Raw genomic sequence first — 22,955 nt, 5'->3', positions numbered from 1 at the left:
TAATAAAATTTTGGAACTTACTTCCACTTCCACACAATATGATATAAGTACCCTTGCTCCTGTAATTCAGTGAATTTCGCGTCAAAGAGATTCAGGAATTACTTTAAATTTCAGTTTTGAAAACAATAAACTTCGGCTCATCAAACATAATGGAAAAAAATACAATTCACAAAAATCCCAGAAACTTGCTCTCAAGTTCTGCTTAACCTTTGACAATCCAGAAATAGATGTTCTAGTTTATTATCACCAACGTTATGCATAAGGCTAAGTAAATGGCGAACTAGTTATTCATTCCAGAGTTCAGAATAAGTTTGAATGCAACCATCGTTAGATCTAAGATATAAGTACGAAGTGAATAACACCTAGTTCCGGTTGCTAGAAACACTTAACAAACAAACGTATAAAGACAGTCCGTTGAAGATTTCAGTGCTAAGGCAAACAAATTTTCGAGGAAAATATTTTGAAAATCAGGACATACTAATTAAACCTGTACATCCAAAATTTGCATGTCTTTGCATGCTGAACAAATCCGGCGCCTTGTGAGCGCCTGAATAGTAGTCGAACAGAAAAAAACGAGGAAAAAACAATGGACACTGGAAACAATAAAATGCAAGCACTGTCTTGTAAATGAAAAATCTTCATCTTCGTGCAACGACGATGCCAGCGATTCAAAATTTATCGTCATAAGAAGATATTTTGGATGTCCCAATGATACTAAACAATGGGCACCTGAATCCTGTGGGGCCTTTATCTTTCTCCTAGCGTTAAAGATATCCATAATGAGAAGATAATGCAAATACTGCTATCCTCAGAGAAAAAATGATAATCTTTTTAAGTATGGTAGCGATAAAATATAGTTAATGCTCCTTGATGAAGAATGTTCCTTTCTTTCACTCTCTAAGCCAACAATTTCTCATTTTATTTTGAAATCTTCACGTTCCTGACTAAATCATTTAACTATTTTTAATAAAATATTAAGGGCATATGAAAGTTTCTGCAACGAAGTTACTGTCACTACCACTATTGTCTGACATTTTCATAAAAAAAAACTGAAAAAAACGGCAGCAATCTTTTTGTTGAGTCTAATTCGAGATAGGTTTCCATATTTTTTAAAATTGAAACGAAGGCTTTCACAGTCAGAATTAATAACGGAAGGACGTCTTCCGGGTTTGCGCCGTGTCAGTATTGAAAACGATGAACGAAATATTAAAAAAAAGGATGGACTGGAAAAAAACCTCGTCTGGCGCGGCAAAAACGGTACTAAGACTTTTATGAAATTGGAATAGGAGAGCAATGAGTGGTGAGATTGTGTCCAGGTTCGGATCGATTTTCCAACAAAAGAAAGCTGTTCAAATTATTGGAACATTGTAAATTTCTCTCGAAATTTCTTATTAAACTAATTTGCCATTTTTACGAGAATATTGTGGCTGTCAAACAGGATTTGTTGACCTGTCGTGGGTTGATGTTCTGTTGCACCCGAGACTGCATCTGATGACAGAAAAGAACCAAATCAAATGCAGCGTTTGTGTTCGAATACCACATGAGCAGACTTATAATAAATACCTTTAGACAATAAATCTGGAAGTTTTCACTCGTCCTACGTAGAAAATTGTATGTGTAAATGTTATAAGTTATAAGTTATAACCTAGCTAAGTAACCCACAATTTGACCTGGTGTCGAAGACTGAGTTCCAGTAAACCAGTTGAATTCTTTTTAATAATTTAAATACAACAAAAAAGACATTTGGATTATTTGAAAAACTTCTCCATAAAACCTTGATAATTTGCAAATATATATATTAAGATCAGAGTCTAGTAACACAATTCTGGCAAACAGAGAGTATTAATAACTAAAACGATATCTTAAAGACAAGAGATATTAGAAATAAACTATGTAAAATTTGAATACCAAAACTTTTTTGGCGACCTCTGAGTATTATTGTCAACAAATTTGAGAACAAAGAGTGAATTTTTGGAATTTCTAAATAAAAATGAGGTATGTTTTCAAGACATTAAAAATTATTGGTAACAAAAATTTACCATTTACTGCATTAAAATGACCTCCATATCACCGTTATTTGAAGCTAGTAGGAGAGTCTGACCTTAGAAAAACAATGATTAGCAGGGATTTAGTAAAGCAGCAAATCAAGTAACAGTTCAAGACGTCGCGTCGGTAAAATAGGAGTACAGCAGCACAGATTTAGCAAAATAATTTTTTACACTCATGACCTTTTTTGATGACTTTCGCCCATGCACCAAGGTGCGGGAGGTCGAACTTCCCGCACACGTGCATTTTAACTTTTCGTTGCCATGGTAACCTTAAAATAGTCCGGTAGTGTCAACATTGTAACGTGTTTACGCCGTTGTTTATAAATCACTCACAGTTAATCTCTTCAGTTTAAAGGTTTATTCGTTGCAAAAAATATTGTACACAACACGTTCGTGATGCCTGCTTCCCGCATGCCGCAAACAAGCGTTCATGCGGGAAGCAGGCTATCCTGAACTAGTTGTGTAAATTACTATTGATCAGTGATCACCTTATCAAAAAAATGAAGAAAAACATCGGACAAACTACATTCAGCTGTTTATCATCAGTTTAAATGATCAAAAGCTTGAAGGAGTAATCAAATATTTTATTTCTTTTCGTTTTTATGGATTCGCAATAAATTTGTGCATTATTGTGTCTTCTCCTATTCCTGTGAGATTTTATAACATTATGACCTTCATAGAATCGACCATCTGGTTATTGTCATGAATGCTAATAAAAATATTTAGAAGTTAAATTATGCTATTCCGGCACTAGTTAAGTTTTGTGCAAGCTACCTTAATAGTTACATGAAACGAAGTAACTGATTCTTCAATCAGAGGCTGCTTAGATATTTATGCCACAGACATACGTTTTACTTAAATATTTATTTTTGTATTAGTAAAAGTATAGAATAGGCACACATAACAGAAAGACGTTTGCTGGTTTGGACCATGTTAAAGAGAAAAGGTAAAATTTGAAACCTTTTTCAAATTTGACTTGGTCCAAAGCCCGAAAATGTCTTTTTATTAATGATTTCGACCCCAATAAGTACACAATAATAGTTATTTCTGTATCGAGGGCATAATGAAGATGTTTATATTCGAGAAGTTGCCCAAGATTTACAAACATCATTTTGCTCGTGTTGCATACAAACTTTAATTTTTCACGAGAAAATCTAAAAAAAAACATTAATTTTTTATTAATCAATTATGTACTTCGTATTGTAAATAAAAATTTGTGTGGCGTTGATTTTGTTGTCAAGGAAATTCTATGATTATTTTATTATTTATTTATTGCAAACATGGCGTCTGTTCAAGCGGTTTCAACACGTAAGTTTTCGACTACGGAAATGGATGAGGGAAATTGTGAAATTCCAAGCTCATTTTGAAGAAAGTGCAAAAGCCCACTAAAATGTGTTACCTAGAACATCAAGATCCATATACTAAGAAGAATACGAAATTTTCCTTAATTGAAAGATGGAAAATTCAGGAAATTTTTACAGCGAGACATCAGTTATGATGGCTTGCTTCCAAGAATTGGTAAGTTATTCAGTTTATGATTTTTTTTTTCTACACCGACCCATTTTCTCTCAGTTTAATCCCCACTTATTGCAATGTAATGACTGTTTTTAATCTCTAGAGAGTTAAGAAAATTTAACTCCCGCTTCATAAAAACACAGGTAACAACTCATAAACAACAGGTATTTAATTCCTTGGTACATTGCATACTATTAATATTACATATTTTTGCTGCATAAGTAAATATTAACGTTACAATTTTGGAAGGGACCCATATTGATACGATCGTTACACTCTAAATCATTCAATTATGGAAGGTTAATATTACTAGTATTTGCCTCCGTTTCATGAATACAAGAAAAAATCTTCTTAGAAACTTGTATTTTTTTGGTCGATGATTCCTCCATGTAGCCCTCCGCAACAGTAGAGGATTTCCATCCACCGCGATTCTTTAAAATTAGTGGGTCTCCACCGCCGTCAACTATAAATGACGCCGAGGAGCGGCAATGGCCTGTGTATAGAGCACAATCTGATAATTGTAAGAATTCAGCTATCACCTTAGGAAATTTAGGGAACGTATTTTTTCCCACCGCCTGTACAATGCATTTATGACGCTTGTATGTAATTAATAAAAAATGTATTGTGTGGCACCATATTTGGTCTTAGGTCTTTATACATACTGTATAATTGTAAATAACGTGTGTTCTTGCTCTCATCATCGACAACGGTAAATACTCTAGGCTTTATGGTTTTCGTATATGGAATGTTAACAAGAACAGAACCACGATCTTCTATATGGCCTATCTACATTTCAACTAATTCGGCAGTTCTACGGTTGTAGAACTGCCGAATAGGTGTCGCAGGAGGTTTCCTGCGATACCTATTACTGTAGCCACCTTTGTTACCAAGTAATCCTTGTCGGGAGCTTCATTCCAGAAGATACCGATATTCTCACCCGTAAGAATCTTTAACCTGTAACCTGATGACTGTTTCTTCAGAAATGCAATAACTTTTCCGAACCTATATTAATGTTTCACATTGAATCACAAATCAAAATAAAAGTATGTAGGTACACACCTGCCAATATACTTTTTTCCCTTCAATGTAATAACGGCCTTTAACATTGAATAATAGCTCCACAAACTTGAAGGTTTGACATTCTTTGCTTTTTCGGACAAATAGGCGAGGATTATATCCTCATTGACGCCTCTGGCGTTTTCTTACTTCTCCAGTTGCGAAACTTTGTGTTTTTTTTTTTTTTTCATACAAGTTTCTTGATTTTTCTGGAACCAAATTGTTGGTCGCCACTTCAACTGAAACTGCTTCCAAGTCCAGTTCAACATACCCAAAAATCTCAATTGGCAAATTTTTTGCAAATACACAACGTCGCTATCAAAATGAGCGAATCTGTCTCTAAGGTCCAGTTCCGGCAGGTGTTTCACAGTTGCTTTCAATTTATGTCAAATTCCTTTCGAAATGAAGAATAGGACCGCATGCCGTCGATGTTCAAAAAAAAATAGTGTATGCACCGCAGGATTAAATTATTTTTTTATTCCCCTCAGGGGATGTTTAAATCACGAGACGAAGCCTTTGTCCACGTCGATCAACAGGCGTAACTTTTCTTAATTTTCAGAATATATGCCAACAACTTCACTTCACTAATTGATTTGTTACTCTTGCATGCTCTTTTTCCTTCCAGTGATCAAATTCAGCCATTTTCGTAGCAAGCTTCAATTTTGCAGGTATAAGTTGAAAATTGCTTTTTGGGCGTCTTCTTGTAATCGTGAAGGAAGATTCTCGTTTTATTCTATTTTTATAAAGAAAAAAACAGTTTCACTAAATTCACGTTTGTTTTTGACATATTTTAAAAAATAAACAGTAAACAGAACAACGCTATAGCAACCATTTCACAGCACGCAGATTTTTTTTTAACTAAATTTCAATTTTTGACGTCTTCTCAAATTTGATTATATCAAAGAAAAAAAATCGCACATCCATGAGTTTTAATTTTTGGTTATGGGTGTGGATTGCATTCGTGTCTTAGTAGCCAGAAAACACTTAAGAAAAATTAAACACTCAAGCTGCGCTTTCGTGTTTAAACATTTCTTGCGTGTTTTATTAGCCTTCTAAAACACTATGTACAATAAATAACTATAAACCAAAGGCTAATTTATAGATTAACATACTATAGACACGGACGCACTGTAAAAACGTGAACAATACATTTTTAAAGTTAATTCGGCGGTTTTCAGGGCCAGAGTCATTGTTAAAAAGACGTTTTTTCACTAGTACCGTAGAAATGCACCATTATCATGATTGTATTTGAGTTGTGAATTCGTTTTTCTGTATCAAAATCAATAATGATAATTAAATTTGACCAAGGTTAACAACGGAAATGAAGTGAAGTGAACGATTATTTACCAAGGTCTATAATAAAAATTGAGGTTATGTAATGCTTGACAAACGAAAATTGGCCATTATTTTCAGATTTTTGAAATTATTTTGGGGAGGAATGTAAAAGTGATAACTGCCATAACAGCGTCTCGGGAGGGATACATAGTTCACTGTCTGACATATTTCCTAAAAAAGTTAATATAAATTAATTCGAAATTACAAACCTCATTATAAACCAACTTTTCAAACGTCGAAAAATAATGACGGAAAACATCAAAACCTAATTAAGTGATGTCAGTGATGTTAAGTTACTTTTCATAAATTGAAAATTTTTCAAATCTGTGTTTTGTAGTGTGCTACTAGTGAAAGAAAATAGTATAGTGGTGGAAATACCCCAGGTAAAACTTTTTCTCTTTCTATCTTATGCACGTTGTGTGATACAAAAAATTACCAAATTTTGAGTATGTCGTAGAAATTTTATGTCAAATTTTGAAATATATGTCGTCAGAATTATTTGTCAAACAGAATCTTTGGTTTGTTTAACGTTTTACTACTCTACTTAATTCTGAAGAATGAAACGATTTAATGATAAAAAAACACGTTGCATTAAATGTTTTGGATTAAAATAAAACTTATAATACTTATTATTCAATTAGTTTTGAACTTCTCCAATTTGCATCAATCAGTATGTTACTATAGCAACTTATCCGTAACATACAAGAAAGCACATAATTTTGGTCGCTAAAAAAACGTCACAGTCTAAGTGTTTTGAACAGGGATATTTCCACGATTTTATATACGCCAGGGTAGTGAAAACCATTATAGACCTCACTTTATAATCCCTGAATGCTTCGCGTCTCGGGCTCTAATCTGCGTTCGGTCTATAATGTAATGAGTAATGAGTAATTACTGTCTTCACTACCTTGGCGTAGAATATACTGCTTTCGGGTTTGAACCGCGTGAAATTCAAGGAAGGTGCCGACGTTTCACTCACTTTCGTGAGGGGCATCTTCAGGAAGTGAAGGCCGACAGAACGAAAAGTGAATGCATTTATAAATCACAACTACAGACTAATATTTTATTTTGCACATTTTAGATAGGATGTACTCCGCAAAATTTTGAGATGGCGTCAACAATTTTTTTAGGAGAGAGATAAATGGACAAATTTTGATTAATGATTTACCATACTTACGAGAACGTTCGAATGTTTACAAGATATCAGAGAATTTGGTTTTTTGCAGTTTTAAAGTTAAATTGTAAGGTTAAATATTTGTGATTTTTTCCAAAAATGTGGCTATCTAGAGTAAAAATTCAACACAGAATTGAAATAACAGTTATTTCAACAATTATGACGGGACGTGGTGTTAGTGGGGACGATTAGACAAATTTTGGTTGGCGCTAGCGTTGTACCATCTACACGATATTCCTACAATACATACAAAATTTCACAATAGACAGACAAAAACGGGAGATCTACTTTTCTGCAATCTAAGGGTCCTAATAAAACTTCGAGAACACGTTAAAATAGCCATTCGTCGAATGGACCTTATTCCAATGCCAACTTAGACTCTGGAAGTAAAAACCCATTGGTGTTGCCAATGGGTAATTTTTTTAACATCAAATTTTAAAGATTCCTAGACGATTTTTGTTCTGAAACATTAGGTGACGTACAGCGCGCTGTTTATTTCACTTTTTAACACCGTGACGACAACTAGTGTGAAATATACATTTATAATTCACTTTAATTGTGTGTCACAGCATTGAGTCTGATATACAAAAAAACTGTTTGTGGGAAACATATACTTCTTGGCAAAAAATGTTTTTTCGTTAGAAGTGAATACGAGTTAAATATTTTAGACTTGGATTGTCACAGGAAAGCCTTTACGAAGGCTCGAATAATTTTTGTTTAGGATTTATTTCTTGCCATCGATCTCGAGTAGCAGTGAATAATGATAATGAACAGCCAGCAGGAAATTGCAGTTTTAATCTAATTTGCTCTAAAATAATTTTCGTGTGAGGCTAATGCGGTTTAATAATCTTAATATTTAAATCAACTTTCATAAACTATGATTTTGACCATCTACATAATTTAAGCGTGTTGCACGTTACATCCGCAGGCTGTATCGATCTCACGGTGCTGCCGCTATTCCACTTCTGATTAATATCGCTAAATGGTATGTCATTCTCGCTTATTACAAGCACAGACAAAGGGCAGACATGTATTTGTCGTAAGGAACATCACTTTCTTATTTATGCACATACATCTATATATGACATATAGTACATTATGTTGGGTACAGATCATTCTTACGTCTTGTAAATGTAAACATAAGAAAACGTAAAAATTTTACGACTATAAGAGGAACCCACTAACTTTCAATCCTAAATTATAAATGCATATCAACTTTACAGTCATACCTCGTCCTCGTGTTTTTAACAGTGTTTGGTTTTTGGTTTAGTGAAAAAATGCTAGAAATATACTACAGGCAGTAGTATTTTTAATAATACAACGCCACACTGTACATGAAGTAGGTGTGGGTAACTACATTAGTATTATTTGTATTACTCTAATTAAATTCTGCGTTTATTTGTCTTCTTTTTTTGCTAATTTATACATAATGTGTCAATAGTGAATGGTTCTTTAATAAAATAACGATCACTAGTTAAATTAATAATTTTTAAAGGTTGGTTTTGCGAAATTTTTCAGGGTGGCCGGTTTTTTTGCCGGTCAGTGTATATTTGTCATCATAAATAGTAGATTGTTTTATTAGGATTAAAAGTGCCATTTTTTGCGACGAGCAAATTTTGCATTTGCGAGGCGGAGCGAAGCGAAGCCGAGCGGATGCAAAATTGCGAGTCAAAAACTGACTTTTAATCCGAATGAAACATACTACTTTTTCGCCAGCCAAAAAGTAAATCTCAAAAATACAAAATATTGATAACAATAATATCGAGCAGAAATGAATCAATCTGCAAAGTAGTCTGGTATCCACGTCGTCAAGGCTTTTTTTGTTTGCTTACATACCATTGTTTTGTGAAAACGTTTGCAGTGTTAATAATGAATCCTGAAGAAGAGTTACCTCCCGATGTGCTAGAAGAAGCACAAAACGTGGTACTGAACTTGTTACCAACAAAATCGCGCGAAGTGTATGAGTGCGCGTATACCCGCTTCATCAAATGGTGCGAAGGGAAAAAGATTCAAACTTATTCTGAGAACGTCCTATTGGTATATTTTTCCGAATTGGCTACAAAAATGAAGTCATCCACACTGTGGTCGCAGTATTCCATGGTGAAAGCAACTTTAAATATAAAAAATGGCATAGAAATCGGAAAGTATTCAAAATTAAAAGCGTTTATAAAGAAACAAGGAGAAGGATACGTTCCAAAGAAATCAAGGGTTTTAACTAATGAACAAATAGAAGTTTTCTTAGACACGGCTCCGGATTTCAAATTCCTGATGATGAAAGTATGTTTATAACCTAATGAAGAGCTTATATTTATTTTACGAATTTTTTTCAGATTGTTGTAATCTTTGGCGTTAGCGGAGCTTGTCGGTGTCACGAACTATTACAAATAAAAACTGAAGATATTGAAAATATTAAAGCAGGTTTATTGGTAAAAATTCCTGATACCAAAACGAAAAAACCCAGATCATTTACGGTTATGGGGGAAAAGTATTTGAAATTTTACGAAAAGTATGTTGCGCTTCGTCCAAAAATGTTTAATGAAGGTCGGTTTTTTATTAAATATGTCGACGGAATGTGCCATCGACAAGTAGTTGGCATTCAAAAATTAGTGGTGTACCCCAAGAAGTAGCCAAATATTTAAAGCTAGAAAACTTTAAAGAATACAGCGGACATTGCCTACGTCGGACTTCTGCCACGCTTTTTGTGGATTCTGGCGGTGATATTACGTCCCTCAAGAGGCACGGTGGGTGGAAATCTGACAGTGTAGCCGAAGGTTACATAGAAGAGTCTCTTAAACACAAAAAAGATGTAGCAAAAAAAATTTTTCGTTTGGAAGAACCAGGTACAAGTAGTGAAACCACAAGTAAAATACATGAAGACGCAACGAATAGGAATGTGAGCGAAGTAAACCTAGAAGAATCAGGTACAAGTAGTGGAACTACGAATAGAATGATCACACGTGAAGACGGAATAAGTAGGAATGTGGGAGCAGTAAACCTGAATTTTGTGACCAACCAGACAGCAGGAGCGGTAGAAGTGTTAGCGCAAAATATTATTACTGACCGCATGAAAAATGATAATAGTGACGGAAAATCTTTAATCCAAATCAATCGCAGTTGTTCTTATTGTACATTCAATATTAATTTTAAAATTTAAATAATTAATAACAATGTAAGTTAATAATAAAATTGGAAAATATTAATAGCATTTCATTCTCAAAATAAAACAATTGAAAACTTTTTAAGGCTAGGATTAAAAAAAAAATTAATGCTAGGATTAAAAAGGCAAAAATGACGTTGTTACTTTAGTAACGCAACTTTTTTTTACTCTCACAAAAACGTCAAGTTTTCCGTCCAAAATTGACGTTAAAAGTGACATCTTTTAAGACGACTGGCGAAAAAAATTATTTTCGAATGAAACGAAATCTTTTGTGAAACTAGAAAACGGATAAAACTATATAATGATTATGTTTTTTGCACAAAATGTTGAATGCAATGTGGTCTTTTGTTTTATATTAAAAATCAAAGACGTTAACACTTCTGGTAATTTTGCTAAAGTGTTGAAAGAGGTACTGACATTTCTTGTCAGTTCATTTTACCAGATTCGTCACATACTTAGATGTTGAAATTATTGAAAATAATATTTTATATGGCATCTGTTACTTGCCACAACTTGCGTACTTCTCAAAATTTAATGTCAGTTGTCCAACGAACTTCTGGAAATTTAAAAGTATAAATATTTTTTATAATACTATACATATTATTAAACACTAATCTTTCAACAACAGTTAATATATGGCACAATGGTATCGTTTAGTAAAAAAGTGCATGAGAAATCACTAAATCCAATTTTGTTAAACGCAGTTGTTTTCTGCATCAAAATACCCTGATATCTGACAATGTTTTATAATTTTTTAAAAAAGTTTCATTGTTCTAGCTTAAAAAAATGTTGATGAAAAAAATGCGTCAGATCAACTTTATAGTAACCCAGCTCTTTTATTAAGCGTTTTACTTAATCAACGAGTAAATCTAGGTCACGTCTTTATTAAAACATTTTGAGTTATTTTTATTCAACACATGCCTGTTAAGTTTCGTAACTTACTTCCAATATACTTAATCAACATGTATTATTTTTTATTTCTAATTGATGATTATTGAAATTTTTTTGAATCGGTGTACATATTCCGCTCACATTTGTATCTAAGATTATCAAATGCGAAATATTACGCGTATTTGTAAAGCGATAGTTATTATTAGATGTTATTTTTCGCAAACTCTTGAACGATTGAAAGAGTAGAAATGTGAAACGTAAATAAACACAAATGTTTACATAAATCTAGTATCATTTTAAAACGACGTTCGTAGCCTTCCACAAAAAAACTTCATACCCAAAGAACATTTTTCGCAAACACCTCCTACTAGAGAACAAATTTCCGCATTGTTTTAGCTGATTGGACATAGAGTCGTCACTGGTATGAACAAAACAGGCGGACTTATCCAAAATATCTCTGACAAGCAGCACACACTACATAAAAACATAAACTTAATAAACTTAATCATCAATTGCTTCGTAGTCAAGAACAAAGAAACATTTTTTGATAAATTAAAATCTGCAACGTTAGCATGGCTTTAGCTTTATAGTGTGTACGTAACATTGTAAGGCCAAAACTGTATTGTGGTAAGAATAAATTACCATCAATATGTTTTTCTGGAAGTCCTAGCTTTTTAGTATGTGATATTAAAATAGACAAAGCAATTAGGTATCAAACAATACATATTTTGTTGTTGTATTTCATAACTCACTGTTAAAAATAATAATAATAAAAACAATTAGTAACTGAAAAAATTAAATACGACATTTTTGTAAAAACCCTAATCTACATCACCTGATTTTTCGGCCACCTAACCTTTTCGTTTTTGAAAAAATGGAATGTTCTTCATTTGACTGCACACCTTTGAAAATGCGTCAGTATACTTGAATTTTAGAAAAAATTAGAAATACATACTAAAGAAAACCAACAGCAAGGAACAAAGGCACGAATAGCAAAAGGGGGTAAAAAGAAAAACCAAAGAAAGAATTTAGAGGAAAGTAATACGATCTAGCGTAACATCCTAAGGAGATGTGGGTTTTAAAGAAAGCGGAAGAAGAAAGAATAGAACGCTGGGAGAGGAAAGTATTAAGAGCCATGTATGTAAGTAAGAATTAATACAGGAAATAGATGGAGGAAAAGAAAAAAACCAGGAAGTTGAAAGTAAGATGTACTCAAAATAACAGCACACCAGAGCATAGAGAATTATGTGGTTAAGCCATGTAGAGAGATTAGACAGGGACAGAATGATGAAAATAATTCTAAGTAGAAAAAAAGATAGTGAAAAAGAAAATAGCGACCACGTCAAAGATACGAGTCAAAAGTGTGAAAAAGATCTACGGAAATAGGCATAGAGGTATGTAGGTACAGATAAAGCGACGGACGGAAATATACAGAGAAAAGTAGTTAATAAATCAGTGATTACACTATGAAAATAATATATCGTTATAGAGGTGAATTTTAATAGACATTAAAATTTGAAGCATTATTATTGTTAAGTAAAAATAAATACACTGCGAGACAAAACAAATGGTCGAACTTTTGTAAAAAATATTCCAAAAAGCAAATCATTGCTTTTTGGAATATTTTTTATGTACTCATTAATAGAAAACATAACTTTAATCCAGAACATGTGAAAACAGAAAAAAAGTTAGAACTAAACGTTGGCATAATTTAAAAAATACTCAAGTGTCCAGGTGAAATCTTTCATTACGGACATACTATGTGTATAATTATACACTAGTATTCGAGTATTCTAGAAAAACTTGACCACACTTAGTACATAACCAAAATATTGTACACACTCACTAAAATAAATGCTAAAAAGGTAGGATAAGCAACAGCATTACATTTACAGCTTCATCCAATTGTTTAAATGCAACTGAAATCTTTAAACAATTTTAAAATACGTGAGTAATAAAAGTAGAAAGAAAGTGAAAACTTATTTGCCATTTTTAATTGAATCTAGTTCATATTTTATACCCATATCCTACAATGTACTTTTGTAATCCTTACAAAAATGTTCAGTGCAATGAAATCAGATGGTGGAATATTTTAAAGAAAATTTCTTTGTACAAATCACGAGAACATTTTTTTATTAATACAATTATATGGATGATGGATCTTATTGCATTTTGGCAGTTTCTTAGATTTCTTTTTTTTGTAATATATTTGCAATAGTTTAAAATACGAGATACTCTAAACACAAAGACTGTATCTGCTCAAAATATAGGATATGTACCTAATTAATAAAATTTGATTTGATGAATTTATTAGCTTTAGAGCAAAATAACAAGTACTAATAAAATGTAGTGGAATCGAGTTATTAAGTGAATAAAATGATAATACAAATGTAGTGAGTTCACACACTATTACGAAAGAACTGTTGAGAATACAAAAGTAGTTCTAACATCCTGCACGTTTCAGATCTGTCACAAACAACGACCAAGCTTGTTTTAAACTGATTTGGAGAAGTCCAGTTCTCAATAATTTCAAATGGGTAGTTACTTACAAAACCACAACGAATACTGTTCTAGCAGAGCAGTCACTAACGAAAAATAAAATAAATATCCAGCGTCACAACTTTAGGCATATTTGCTAAATTTAATCAAGTAGGAATTGTTTATTACCGTTTCTGAATCTTAAAAAAAAAAACAAAGTATGGGAAACCGGACGAAAGTAATATGTATATTTACCTTGGTAAAGAGAACAAAGTTGTTTTAATCTTCCATAGATTATTGTTTTCACGATAAGTAGAAATTCATATTTATACCATCGGAATAAACATTCAGCCAGAGTCAATAAGCACACAGTTCACACAAATATGAGTACATTGTTTTTTCCTTTCTAAATTTTTTATAAGGTGTTGGAAGGATCAGTTCGGCCTAAAGTGGAACATTTAGATGATATGTACTACAATAATTTTTAATCTATCTTGGTTTAAGAGAAAACACTTTAAATAACAAACGTACAAAATATCATTTTTTAATATACAAAACTCATACCAAATGATACAGTTGGTTTTAAAACTTTCTTGACAAACTTATGATCTATTTATAATTTTTGTTAGTTATTCTACATGTTCTGCCTTTATAATAAGGTAAAGTGAAAAAATTACATGTTTTGCACATAACACAAAAAAATAACACACTTTTAAAACATCTAAAAGCTATCTAAAATTGTTCATATAGTTTGTTATGTCCAAACAATAACTCAATAACATGCCAAAGATAAAATCTACCTCTGCTCAATAACTAAGACACGTTTAATTTGACCTAGTGCTGTGAAATATTGACAAGTAAAAAAATGATTAAAAAAAAGTAAAAATATGAGTAGGAAAACCGGTCGGTAAATCTGAAAATTGTTTCTAGAAAAATCGATCTAATAATTGAAATTAGGTCCCTTCCTTAAAACAATCGGTATCTTGTTATTTAAACATCATAAACCATCAAAGTTTATTCTGTCAACTATTTTTAACATCAGTTATAACACTGCCGTATAGCTTTCTTAAAGCAATCCGAACGATGATAATAATAGAACTACCATAAATTAAAATAATATAACCACGTTTTCCATGCGTAAGTACGCATAATACGACATCGCCATTCCAATATTTACAACATTCCCGATATTTCATTTTCTTTCTTCCTTCAGAAACTCGTTTGTCTCAAATAAATGCGCAATTGCGAACACAGGAGCGTTATTCTCCGATTGCTTATTTATGTGAACAAGAGCATTCTTTTATAGCTGTTGTTGCTTAAATGCAAACGCCAAATGTTCCATGTAATAACAACAAATTCCGCAGCTATTTCAATGAATTCAGAATGTTTTTTTTAAGAACCCTTTTAAAATTTCACAAACAAAATTAATTGTATACCTCATTTCAAAATTTTACGCAAGGCCTTATCACTTTCGGTTTTTTTAATTGATAATTGAGATTTACGAAAATTATATGTCTAATGATAGCTAAAACTTTTCGGAACGTGCAGTTCATGACTACAGCAAACTTGCTAATAAAAAAATAGTAGTGAATTATTATTATTGTTAGTAACATAAGATTTAAATAAGAACGAACACAAATCAGTGGATACTCACATAATACGTAACAGAGAAGACAGTGAGAAAGAAAAAGTGAGCACTCACATTACACTACGAGTTCATAGAAAGTCTTAGAAGGATACCGGACAGGTATTACGTTAGCATTTTAAAGTTGAGTAGCGAGCGAAGTTAAACTGATCTATGAGAATGACGAGTACGAGATCATCTGGGAAAACGAGCCAGGGGTTGGCACGGCGCAGCTACTGGATCGACCTGAGTTTCCATAGAAACCGGCGGGAATTCATACCATCAAACCATGAGTTGACAAAACGATTGGTAAACAATTCTCTTTACTCATGAACACTCTTTTAAAAAAAAAGTGTTTTGGGCGATATTCTGCCTCTTTGTATACATATATTTTTAAATTAATAGATAGATCATGGCTCGCTCAGTTGCCAATTTTACCTCTTTGATTTTTGTAGAAATTAAACATTAAAATACTTTTGTCATCATTTAATAATTAGGTAATACATATTTTACACTTAATCATTCAAAAGAAAACAATATCTTCGGAAAAAGCTCCGACCAATCTAAATTCATTCTTGTTCAAGATCGCTCGTAGAGACTGCGGACACTCTGCTGAATAAGTGGCCGGTCTGGGCACAGATACTCTCATAACAATTTCCCTCTCGCTTGGCTGAGGAAACACCGCATTTCCTTTAGCACTCTTACTGTCTTCGGCCGTTTGCTCAGAAAGAATCATATTAGCCGCTTTTTGAGCATCGGAAAACATGTTAACAATTCTAGTGCCTAGGCTGGAATCGGCTCTATCAGCAATTTCCACCTCGCGTCCGTTAACTAGATTTGCAATTAAATTAGATAAATTCCCATCAACAGTTCCTGCCGGATTAAATTTATACATCAGCGACTTCACTTCCGACGCTTTTAATTCCAGTGCTGTCACCTCTTGCACGAAAGTTTCAAAGCGTCGCACCTGGAGCTTATTTTCTCTAGAAATCCTCTCCGCGGATTTGATTAAGGCACGCAATCTGTCGGTGGAATCCGGCAGCTCGCTAGAAACCTGTCGACATTCGTCTGCTAATCTGTAGATGGCGACATGACATAAGACGGGTATTAACAGTTCGCAAATCTGACACAAATTTCTGGAATCCAAAAAATGCAATACTTTCTCCGCCTCGCGGGTGTCGTCGAATAACCGTTTTTGCCTGTTTGACGGTACCGGCTTCGCCGATTCCCACGTCTGCACCCAGAAGTTGTCCTCAATCATCATTCTCGAACTCAACTGACCCTTTTTCTGGCCCCATTCATCAAGTTCGTCGCATTCAATCCAATCTCTTGGGGAATACCATCGGATGAAGTCTTCTAGAATCGAGCCGGGATTAGCGGCTTTGAAAGATTCCATGTCGGAAAGTAGAGATGCGCTCATCATTTTAGCCCTTAGTTCAGAGCCTTGGGCATCGGACCCTAATTTGAGTAAAACATCGGTGTCTTCTTCCAACTGGTCTTCACTTTTTGGGACGGGTTCTTGAGTTATCGGAATGTATAATGGGTCGCCGGTTTGTAATAATTTCAAATTGTTGAATTTTCCCAATCTGCCTACAGGTTGATTCCATAATGAGTACTTTTCTTTCTTTTTTGATTCTTCTTCGGGTTTATCTGCGCAATCAAAAAATTCTTCTTCATCGGTTGACGAACCTTCGGCTGATTCAAAATTGACGGCACTGTTCTCGCGTGACTGTTTTCGTTCTATGCAACAATTCAACATTTGCAGTTTTTGGTGCAGAAGGTTGGTTCGCAGGTCAGGGTAACCCGACAAAAGCCTGCAAAAAAATAAAATTAATATGAGTTTACCATCATATTATGGTCTAATTTTTTGCCAAAATATGTACCTAGTATTTGAAAATAAAAATTAATATCCAATATTTCCCAAAGTTTACCACCCATTGTGTGAACAAAATCTTAAAATATTTCGATATACATGTCTCTAAAACCCGGACTATATTCCATAAAATTCTAAATTCACAGTTTATATTGACAATGATATCAACTGCATTATTCGTTGAAATAAACTTAAGAACTAAACAAAATATAATGGCTATATACAGAATAAAAGTTACGTTAACGTAAACAAATCTGTGTAATCCAAATCAGAATTATACCCGTTATTATAATCATTTACGTACGTATATATTGTTAGATATAAAAGTTTTTATTTTATCAATACTTTGTCTGAATAGTATCTCACGTTCAATCATTGGACATCAACACGCGACGGAAACCAAGTTTAATGACACATTCAATAGCATGGAAAAGATGGCTTCCACAACTGAGACAAAAGTAACATTTCCTGTGCTGTCGACCACAGTTTATTACACTTGAATACAACGTTACAACTTTTTGCCACCTCTCCAAAGCATCAAATTGAGTTCCATTATAAAAAAGCAAACCACGTTTCTGGCATATGATCGCATCTTCTTCAAATTAAATTGAATTGAAAACAACTATTACTCCTATTATTTAATTGATTTTTAAAAATGCTTAAGTGTATTTTAAAAATAAAAAAATACTTCACAGTGTTAAAAACGAAAGCATATTAATGATTTATTTATCTAAACCAATGAAATGCAATAAAAAACAATAACCGACGAAAATTGTTTCAATTTTTCAAAAAAAAAGAGGGATTTATCATATTCAAATACAGAACCAATATTTGGTGATATTATCGGGTAACGACTAATTTCCTCAATTTTCCCCATGTATACGTAATATATCATGAGACAACATACATGAACTTAGGCATTAATTTGTTATTTATTACAAATGATTAAAGGTAAAATATTTGTTCTTAGATTTAGGTGATCTTAAACTTCTGGGGCAAAACCAAGAAATGCAACTGAAATATGTGCACAACAATGTGCACTTAGGTTCTGTTAGCTTTCCGTTGCTAACAGCTAAGTCTACAAATGTTCGTCATTCAACATAGGAAACTATCTCCATCCTTATTGTGAGGTGACAACTGTTGCTACTCAACGACTGGAATAACTCCCAAATTTAGACTTACCGAGTACATCTTCACCACACAATTTGGTATATTTTAGTTAAATAAATATGTAGTCATTTAGCCACTGATGGAGAAAACTGTCACTTTTAATCATAGTTGAAGTTATTCTTATACCGATCTTTCTGTACTGAATGTCTATGTATAAGTATCGATAAAAACTACTTATTAAACTCGAAAAAATGTATTAATTAGTGTGATTCACAAAAATTATCTTAACATGCAGCGCTTCGTGTGCGTTCGTTTCTAAATCCCATTTCACGTATATTTTTGTATACAGGTGATTCAGAAATGGCACACTAATTCTATGGCATGTTGTTAGAAGTGCTTATTGAGCAAATAAAAAATAATAAAAAAAATCATTGGGCCTAAATGTAGAAGACATATATATAGGCCTTCAAAGTTTACTTGAACTCGATTATACTTTCATTATGTAAAATAACTTTGGAAGTATCATGTCTCTTCTATCCATTATTTTCTTTATTTTATAATATTACGAAAAACTTAAAAATTATTCAGAATGAATTTGACCTCAAATTGACGTAAAGAATATTTTAATAATTTTTCTCGAATTTAGAGTTGTGAACTTAACAAAGTACAGTTGAGTTAATGAGCCATTTTGAATCAATCTATAGAAGCGCGGTTATTTTAAGACAGTTTTTGCGTCATGATGGGTCACATGTTTAATAATAATAATGTATAATATATAATAAGAGAGTAGATGCGTCTCCGGTGGCTGTCTACAAAATAGTAACAAAGTTCTAGCACGTCAAAACTAGATCTAAATTATAAATAAGTACTGAAAGACATTTTAGGTGCCAACATAATTTATTTGTAGGACACCATTAGACGTAGTAGATTATTTCAACAGAATTTCCCTCGTCCTTAATGTACAATAAAACATATTCAGCTTTTTCCAAAAATTATAAAATTTGATTTTGCGAATTTTACTTTTTCGCTTACGTCGGCCGACTCTCCACTTTTACGCTTTCTCGACCTTTCATGACCCTTAGAGTACGAAGAAACAGGTCTCCCGTTTCCGTCTGTCTGACCGTCTGTCCGTCTGTCTGACCGTTGTCCGTCTGCCTGACCGTCTGTCCGTCTGTCAGCCGTCCGGATTTTTATTAAACAGATAATCTCCGAAAGTACTGGGCCGATTGTTGCAAAATTTTGTATTTGTATTAGGAATATCATGTAGATGGCAAAACCCTAACCAAAATTTGTCTAATCATGCCCACCAATAATGTGATAACGTTACTTCAAAATTGTACATAGTAAATGGGTTTTAAATTGTATAAAATAACACAGTCCTACACATATAGTTTATGACTCCGTGTTGAGTTTTTACCCGAAACGTCCAGATTTTTGGAAAAAAAACCAAAATTATAAAACAACATTTGGCAATTTAATAATTTTGAATCTGCAAAAGAAATACTTTGAAATTTTGCAGATGCTCTAAAGTTATAAGCATAATAAATTTTTAAACAAAATATATTTACTAATAATACTTTGAAATTTTGCAGATGCTCTAAAGTTATAAGCATAATAAATTTTTAAACAAAATATATTTACTTATCGATCTCCTCCAAAAAATTGATGACGTCAGTTCAAAATTTTGCCAAATAAATCCTCTCTAAAATGTCGAAAATATAATGTGTCTATACTTGTAATTTATCATTCCATTCATATTTTTTGGATTTGCTTATAAAGGGGGACTCAAAAAAATTAATGAATGCGTGAATTTATTATCTCGATTTAATCAGGAATTATAAGGTATTGTTTTAAAGTTATCATAAGCATCGTAAATTTTTGATCAAAATGTATTTGCTCAACCCCCCCCCCCCCTAAAAATTTCATGACTCAAAACTTTCTTAAATGTGCAAAAAATATGACGAGTCTATACTTGTGATTTATCACTGTATTAATACTTTTTAGATTTGCTTATATAGGGTGGCAAAAAAACATTTTGCCAATTAATTTTGAATCTGCAAAACCGAATGCTTTGAAATCTTGCAGATGGCTTACAGTTATGACAAGCATGATAAATTTTTAATCAAAATATATTTGTTTACCCCTCTAAAAAATTGATGACGTCAGCTCAAAAGTTTGCCGAATAATCCTATCTAAAATGTACAAAATATGATGAGTCTCTTCTTGTAATTTCTCATTCCATTCATATTTTTTGGATTTGCATATACAGGGTGACTCAAAAAAGTTAATGAATGGGTGAATTTATTTAATTGATTTAATCAAGGACTACAAAACCGAATGCTTTGAAATCTAATGCGAAAAAAAACATAATAGGCATGCAATGGTCACGTTTCCGACAGCGAGGGAAGTACTGTCTAAACTCTTTAGACCAATTTTTTTTTTTATGAAAACCCATATAAATTAATATAAAGATATGTATTTAATGGTAAACTAAATGTAAAAAAACATGCTACGGGTATGTTTCAAAAGAGTTTTTCCTTTACAAACTTCTGTGATGACGTCATAAACCTTTTTAGCAAAGGGACATATATCAGTTTGGACAAGTACAGTATAATGCTAATAATAACAGTAATTTTCAGGAAAATGGAGGGAGCCGTTCCCATTTAATCAACAAAATATTTCGACTCGTTCACTAATTTTTTTGAGTCATCCTCTATAAGCAATCCTAAAAAATATGAATGCAACGATAAATCACAAGTATAGTCTCATCATGTTTTATAGGATTTATTTAGCAAAATTTTAAGACGACGTCATCAATTTTTTGGGTGGCACAAGCAAATATACTTTGCTTAAAAATTAACCATGCTTACGATAACTTTAAAACCTCTGCAAGATTTCAACAAAGTATTGCAGATTCAAAATTCCAAAATGTTACTATACAATTTAGAATTTTTTTCTAAAAATCTGGATGTCTCTGGTAGTCACTCACCACGGATTCATAAACTACACGTATATTTAGTAATAATTTCTTCACTACACTGTTGAATCTTCTCCAAACTATAAACAGATTAATGAATCGTTCGTTTTTTGTGCATACAAACACGCTTATATCATATAATTAAATCTTGCGATTTACTCTGTTCAGGGAAATGCAACAGAACACCACACATTTTAAGTTTCAGAATTTCGCGTAATAAGCGTTTTTTTCTTTGATCTCAAAATTTTAATTTAAGGATACATAAAAAGAAAATGAAAGGAAAGGTGTTAAAAAACAAAAGACAAACGATCAAAATTGTAATTATTATATGTTTGAATTGACACCACCACCAATTTATTTGTCGCCACTAAAAAAGTGAATTCACGAAAATAGCTTACACTTAATTTGTCAAAATAAAATGACACAAGTGACATATTTAATGTGGATTTAACCATTCACTGGACATATAAGTGACACTATGGGGTTAACCTAAGCTGTGACCACGTTAAACTGAAGCTAACCCCACGGGCCTGAGTACAGCGTATCGTCAAAGGGCGGATTCTTGAAGGTAAGGTGGTAAATGGCCAGTGCACGTGAACTCCGCGTCGGATTGATTAACCTTCAGGAGACGATACGACACAAAAAAGGGTTCATTGTTCCTTGAAATTTATGGATATCTAGCGGCGTTCATATAAATACGCACTAGATATAAAACGCAACAACATAGCATTACAAACTCAGTTTTATGTACGAAAATATTAAGAGAACAATAACCGTTAAGTACATGGTGTTTATTCAGACGTAGTTACTTAAACTGCAACCTAATTTAAAGGTTACCCTCTGCTTACTATGTAAGAATCTCTAGAATTAATGTTGATATAAATGACGTTTCTTTGTTACTAAGTTTTGTCTGAGACTTTACGCATTTAATTTAGAAATGTTCACAGAAACATATTTTTGACAGTGTCATGCCATATTAAAGTAATGATGTCAACTGTAGTCTAGGAATTACACAGCTTGAAAGGCAAAATCAAACACAACACAAAATCGCATATTTTTATTACATAATTTAGGATAAAATATGTATCGTCCTCAACGTATATTCCTAAATAGGTAGGGGATATGTAGGGACAGCGCACACATAGATTTGGATACATTACGTAGATATGGATACATTACGTACATATTGGCTTTATTTTTTTTAGAAAATTTGAATTTTTGGGAGTATTAGAATTGTCACAACAAACACTCTGGTAAAAATGTAGATAGTTTCAGAAAAATCCTTCAAGCATTCAACATCGACTTCAGCAACTAGATTAAAAGGTAAACAAATCAATGTTCAAATAAAACCGAATCAGCACACAGCATATAATTTTGCATCCAAGATAATCTTAGAAGATTCCACGACTATAACATGCCATGATAAAACTGCTCCTAATCGATTAAATTTCAAGTAATTGAGGGTTGTTAGAAGTTCCACATAACGTAACAGATTTCCATAATAACACAATAGCTAGCCCAAGCATTAAAAACTCATCACGGCATCTCACAATATGCAAGTTTGCAATTAACACTAGCGGAACCGAGGGTCTCGCTTGAATTTATCAGGGAGATAAATGAGAACCAAGTTAACAAATAAACGATCGCATCCACTATAAGTGGATACATTATTTTAATGTTAAAATTATCGTATAGTGTTGTGCTTTCTATTTAGTAT

The 22,955-nt window shown here is 32.8% G+C and overlaps 3 protein-coding genes across 7 annotated transcripts in view; 1 reads left to right on the top strand and 2 right to left on the bottom strand.

The window, feature by feature from the left end:
- Positions 1–15,475, bottom strand: part of LOC135122012 (metabotropic glycine receptor) — a 166,225-nt gene extending 150,750 nt beyond the window's left edge. For all 5 annotated transcript variants that reach the window (XM_064046265.1, XM_064046280.1, XM_064046271.1 and 2 more), the window contains exon 1: positions 15,309–15,475. The gene's annotated coding sequence lies outside the window, so the exon portion shown is untranslated. The remainder of the gene's footprint in view (positions 1–15,308) is intronic.
- On the top strand, positions 8,702–10,509 carry LOC135146276 (uncharacterized). Its single transcript, XM_064078441.1, has 2 exons — positions 8,702–9,405; positions 9,459–10,509. Exons 1-2 carry the CDS (start codon positions 8,998–9,000, stop codon positions 9,753–9,755), a joined length of 705 nt encoding a protein of 234 aa, XP_063934511.1. The 5' UTR covers positions 8,702–8,997; the 3' UTR covers positions 9,756–10,509.
- A 274-nt stretch (positions 15,476–15,749) lies between the features above and the next one.
- LOC135121993 (rab3 GTPase-activating protein catalytic subunit) overlaps positions 15,750–22,955 on the bottom strand; it is a 35,115-nt gene continuing 27,909 nt past the window's right edge. The window contains exon 3 of the mRNA XM_064046249.1: positions 15,750–17,092. Coding sequence (XP_063902319.1) covers positions 15,802–17,092 — 1,291 coding nt within the window. The 3' untranslated portion in view covers positions 15,750–15,801. The remainder of the gene's footprint in view (positions 17,093–22,955) is intronic.

The sequence above is a fragment of the Zophobas morio genome, unplaced genomic scaffold (assembly GCF_036711695.1).
Source record: "Zophobas morio isolate AGI-343-1 ecotype UQ-CSIRO unplaced genomic scaffold, CSIRO_AGI_Zmor_V1 ptg000005l, whole genome shotgun sequence".
NCBI lineage: Eukaryota > Metazoa > Arthropoda > Insecta > Coleoptera > Tenebrionidae > Zophobas > Zophobas morio.
Note: the sequence above shows the minus strand (reverse complement) of the source record. Positions and strands in the feature narration are given on the sequence as shown.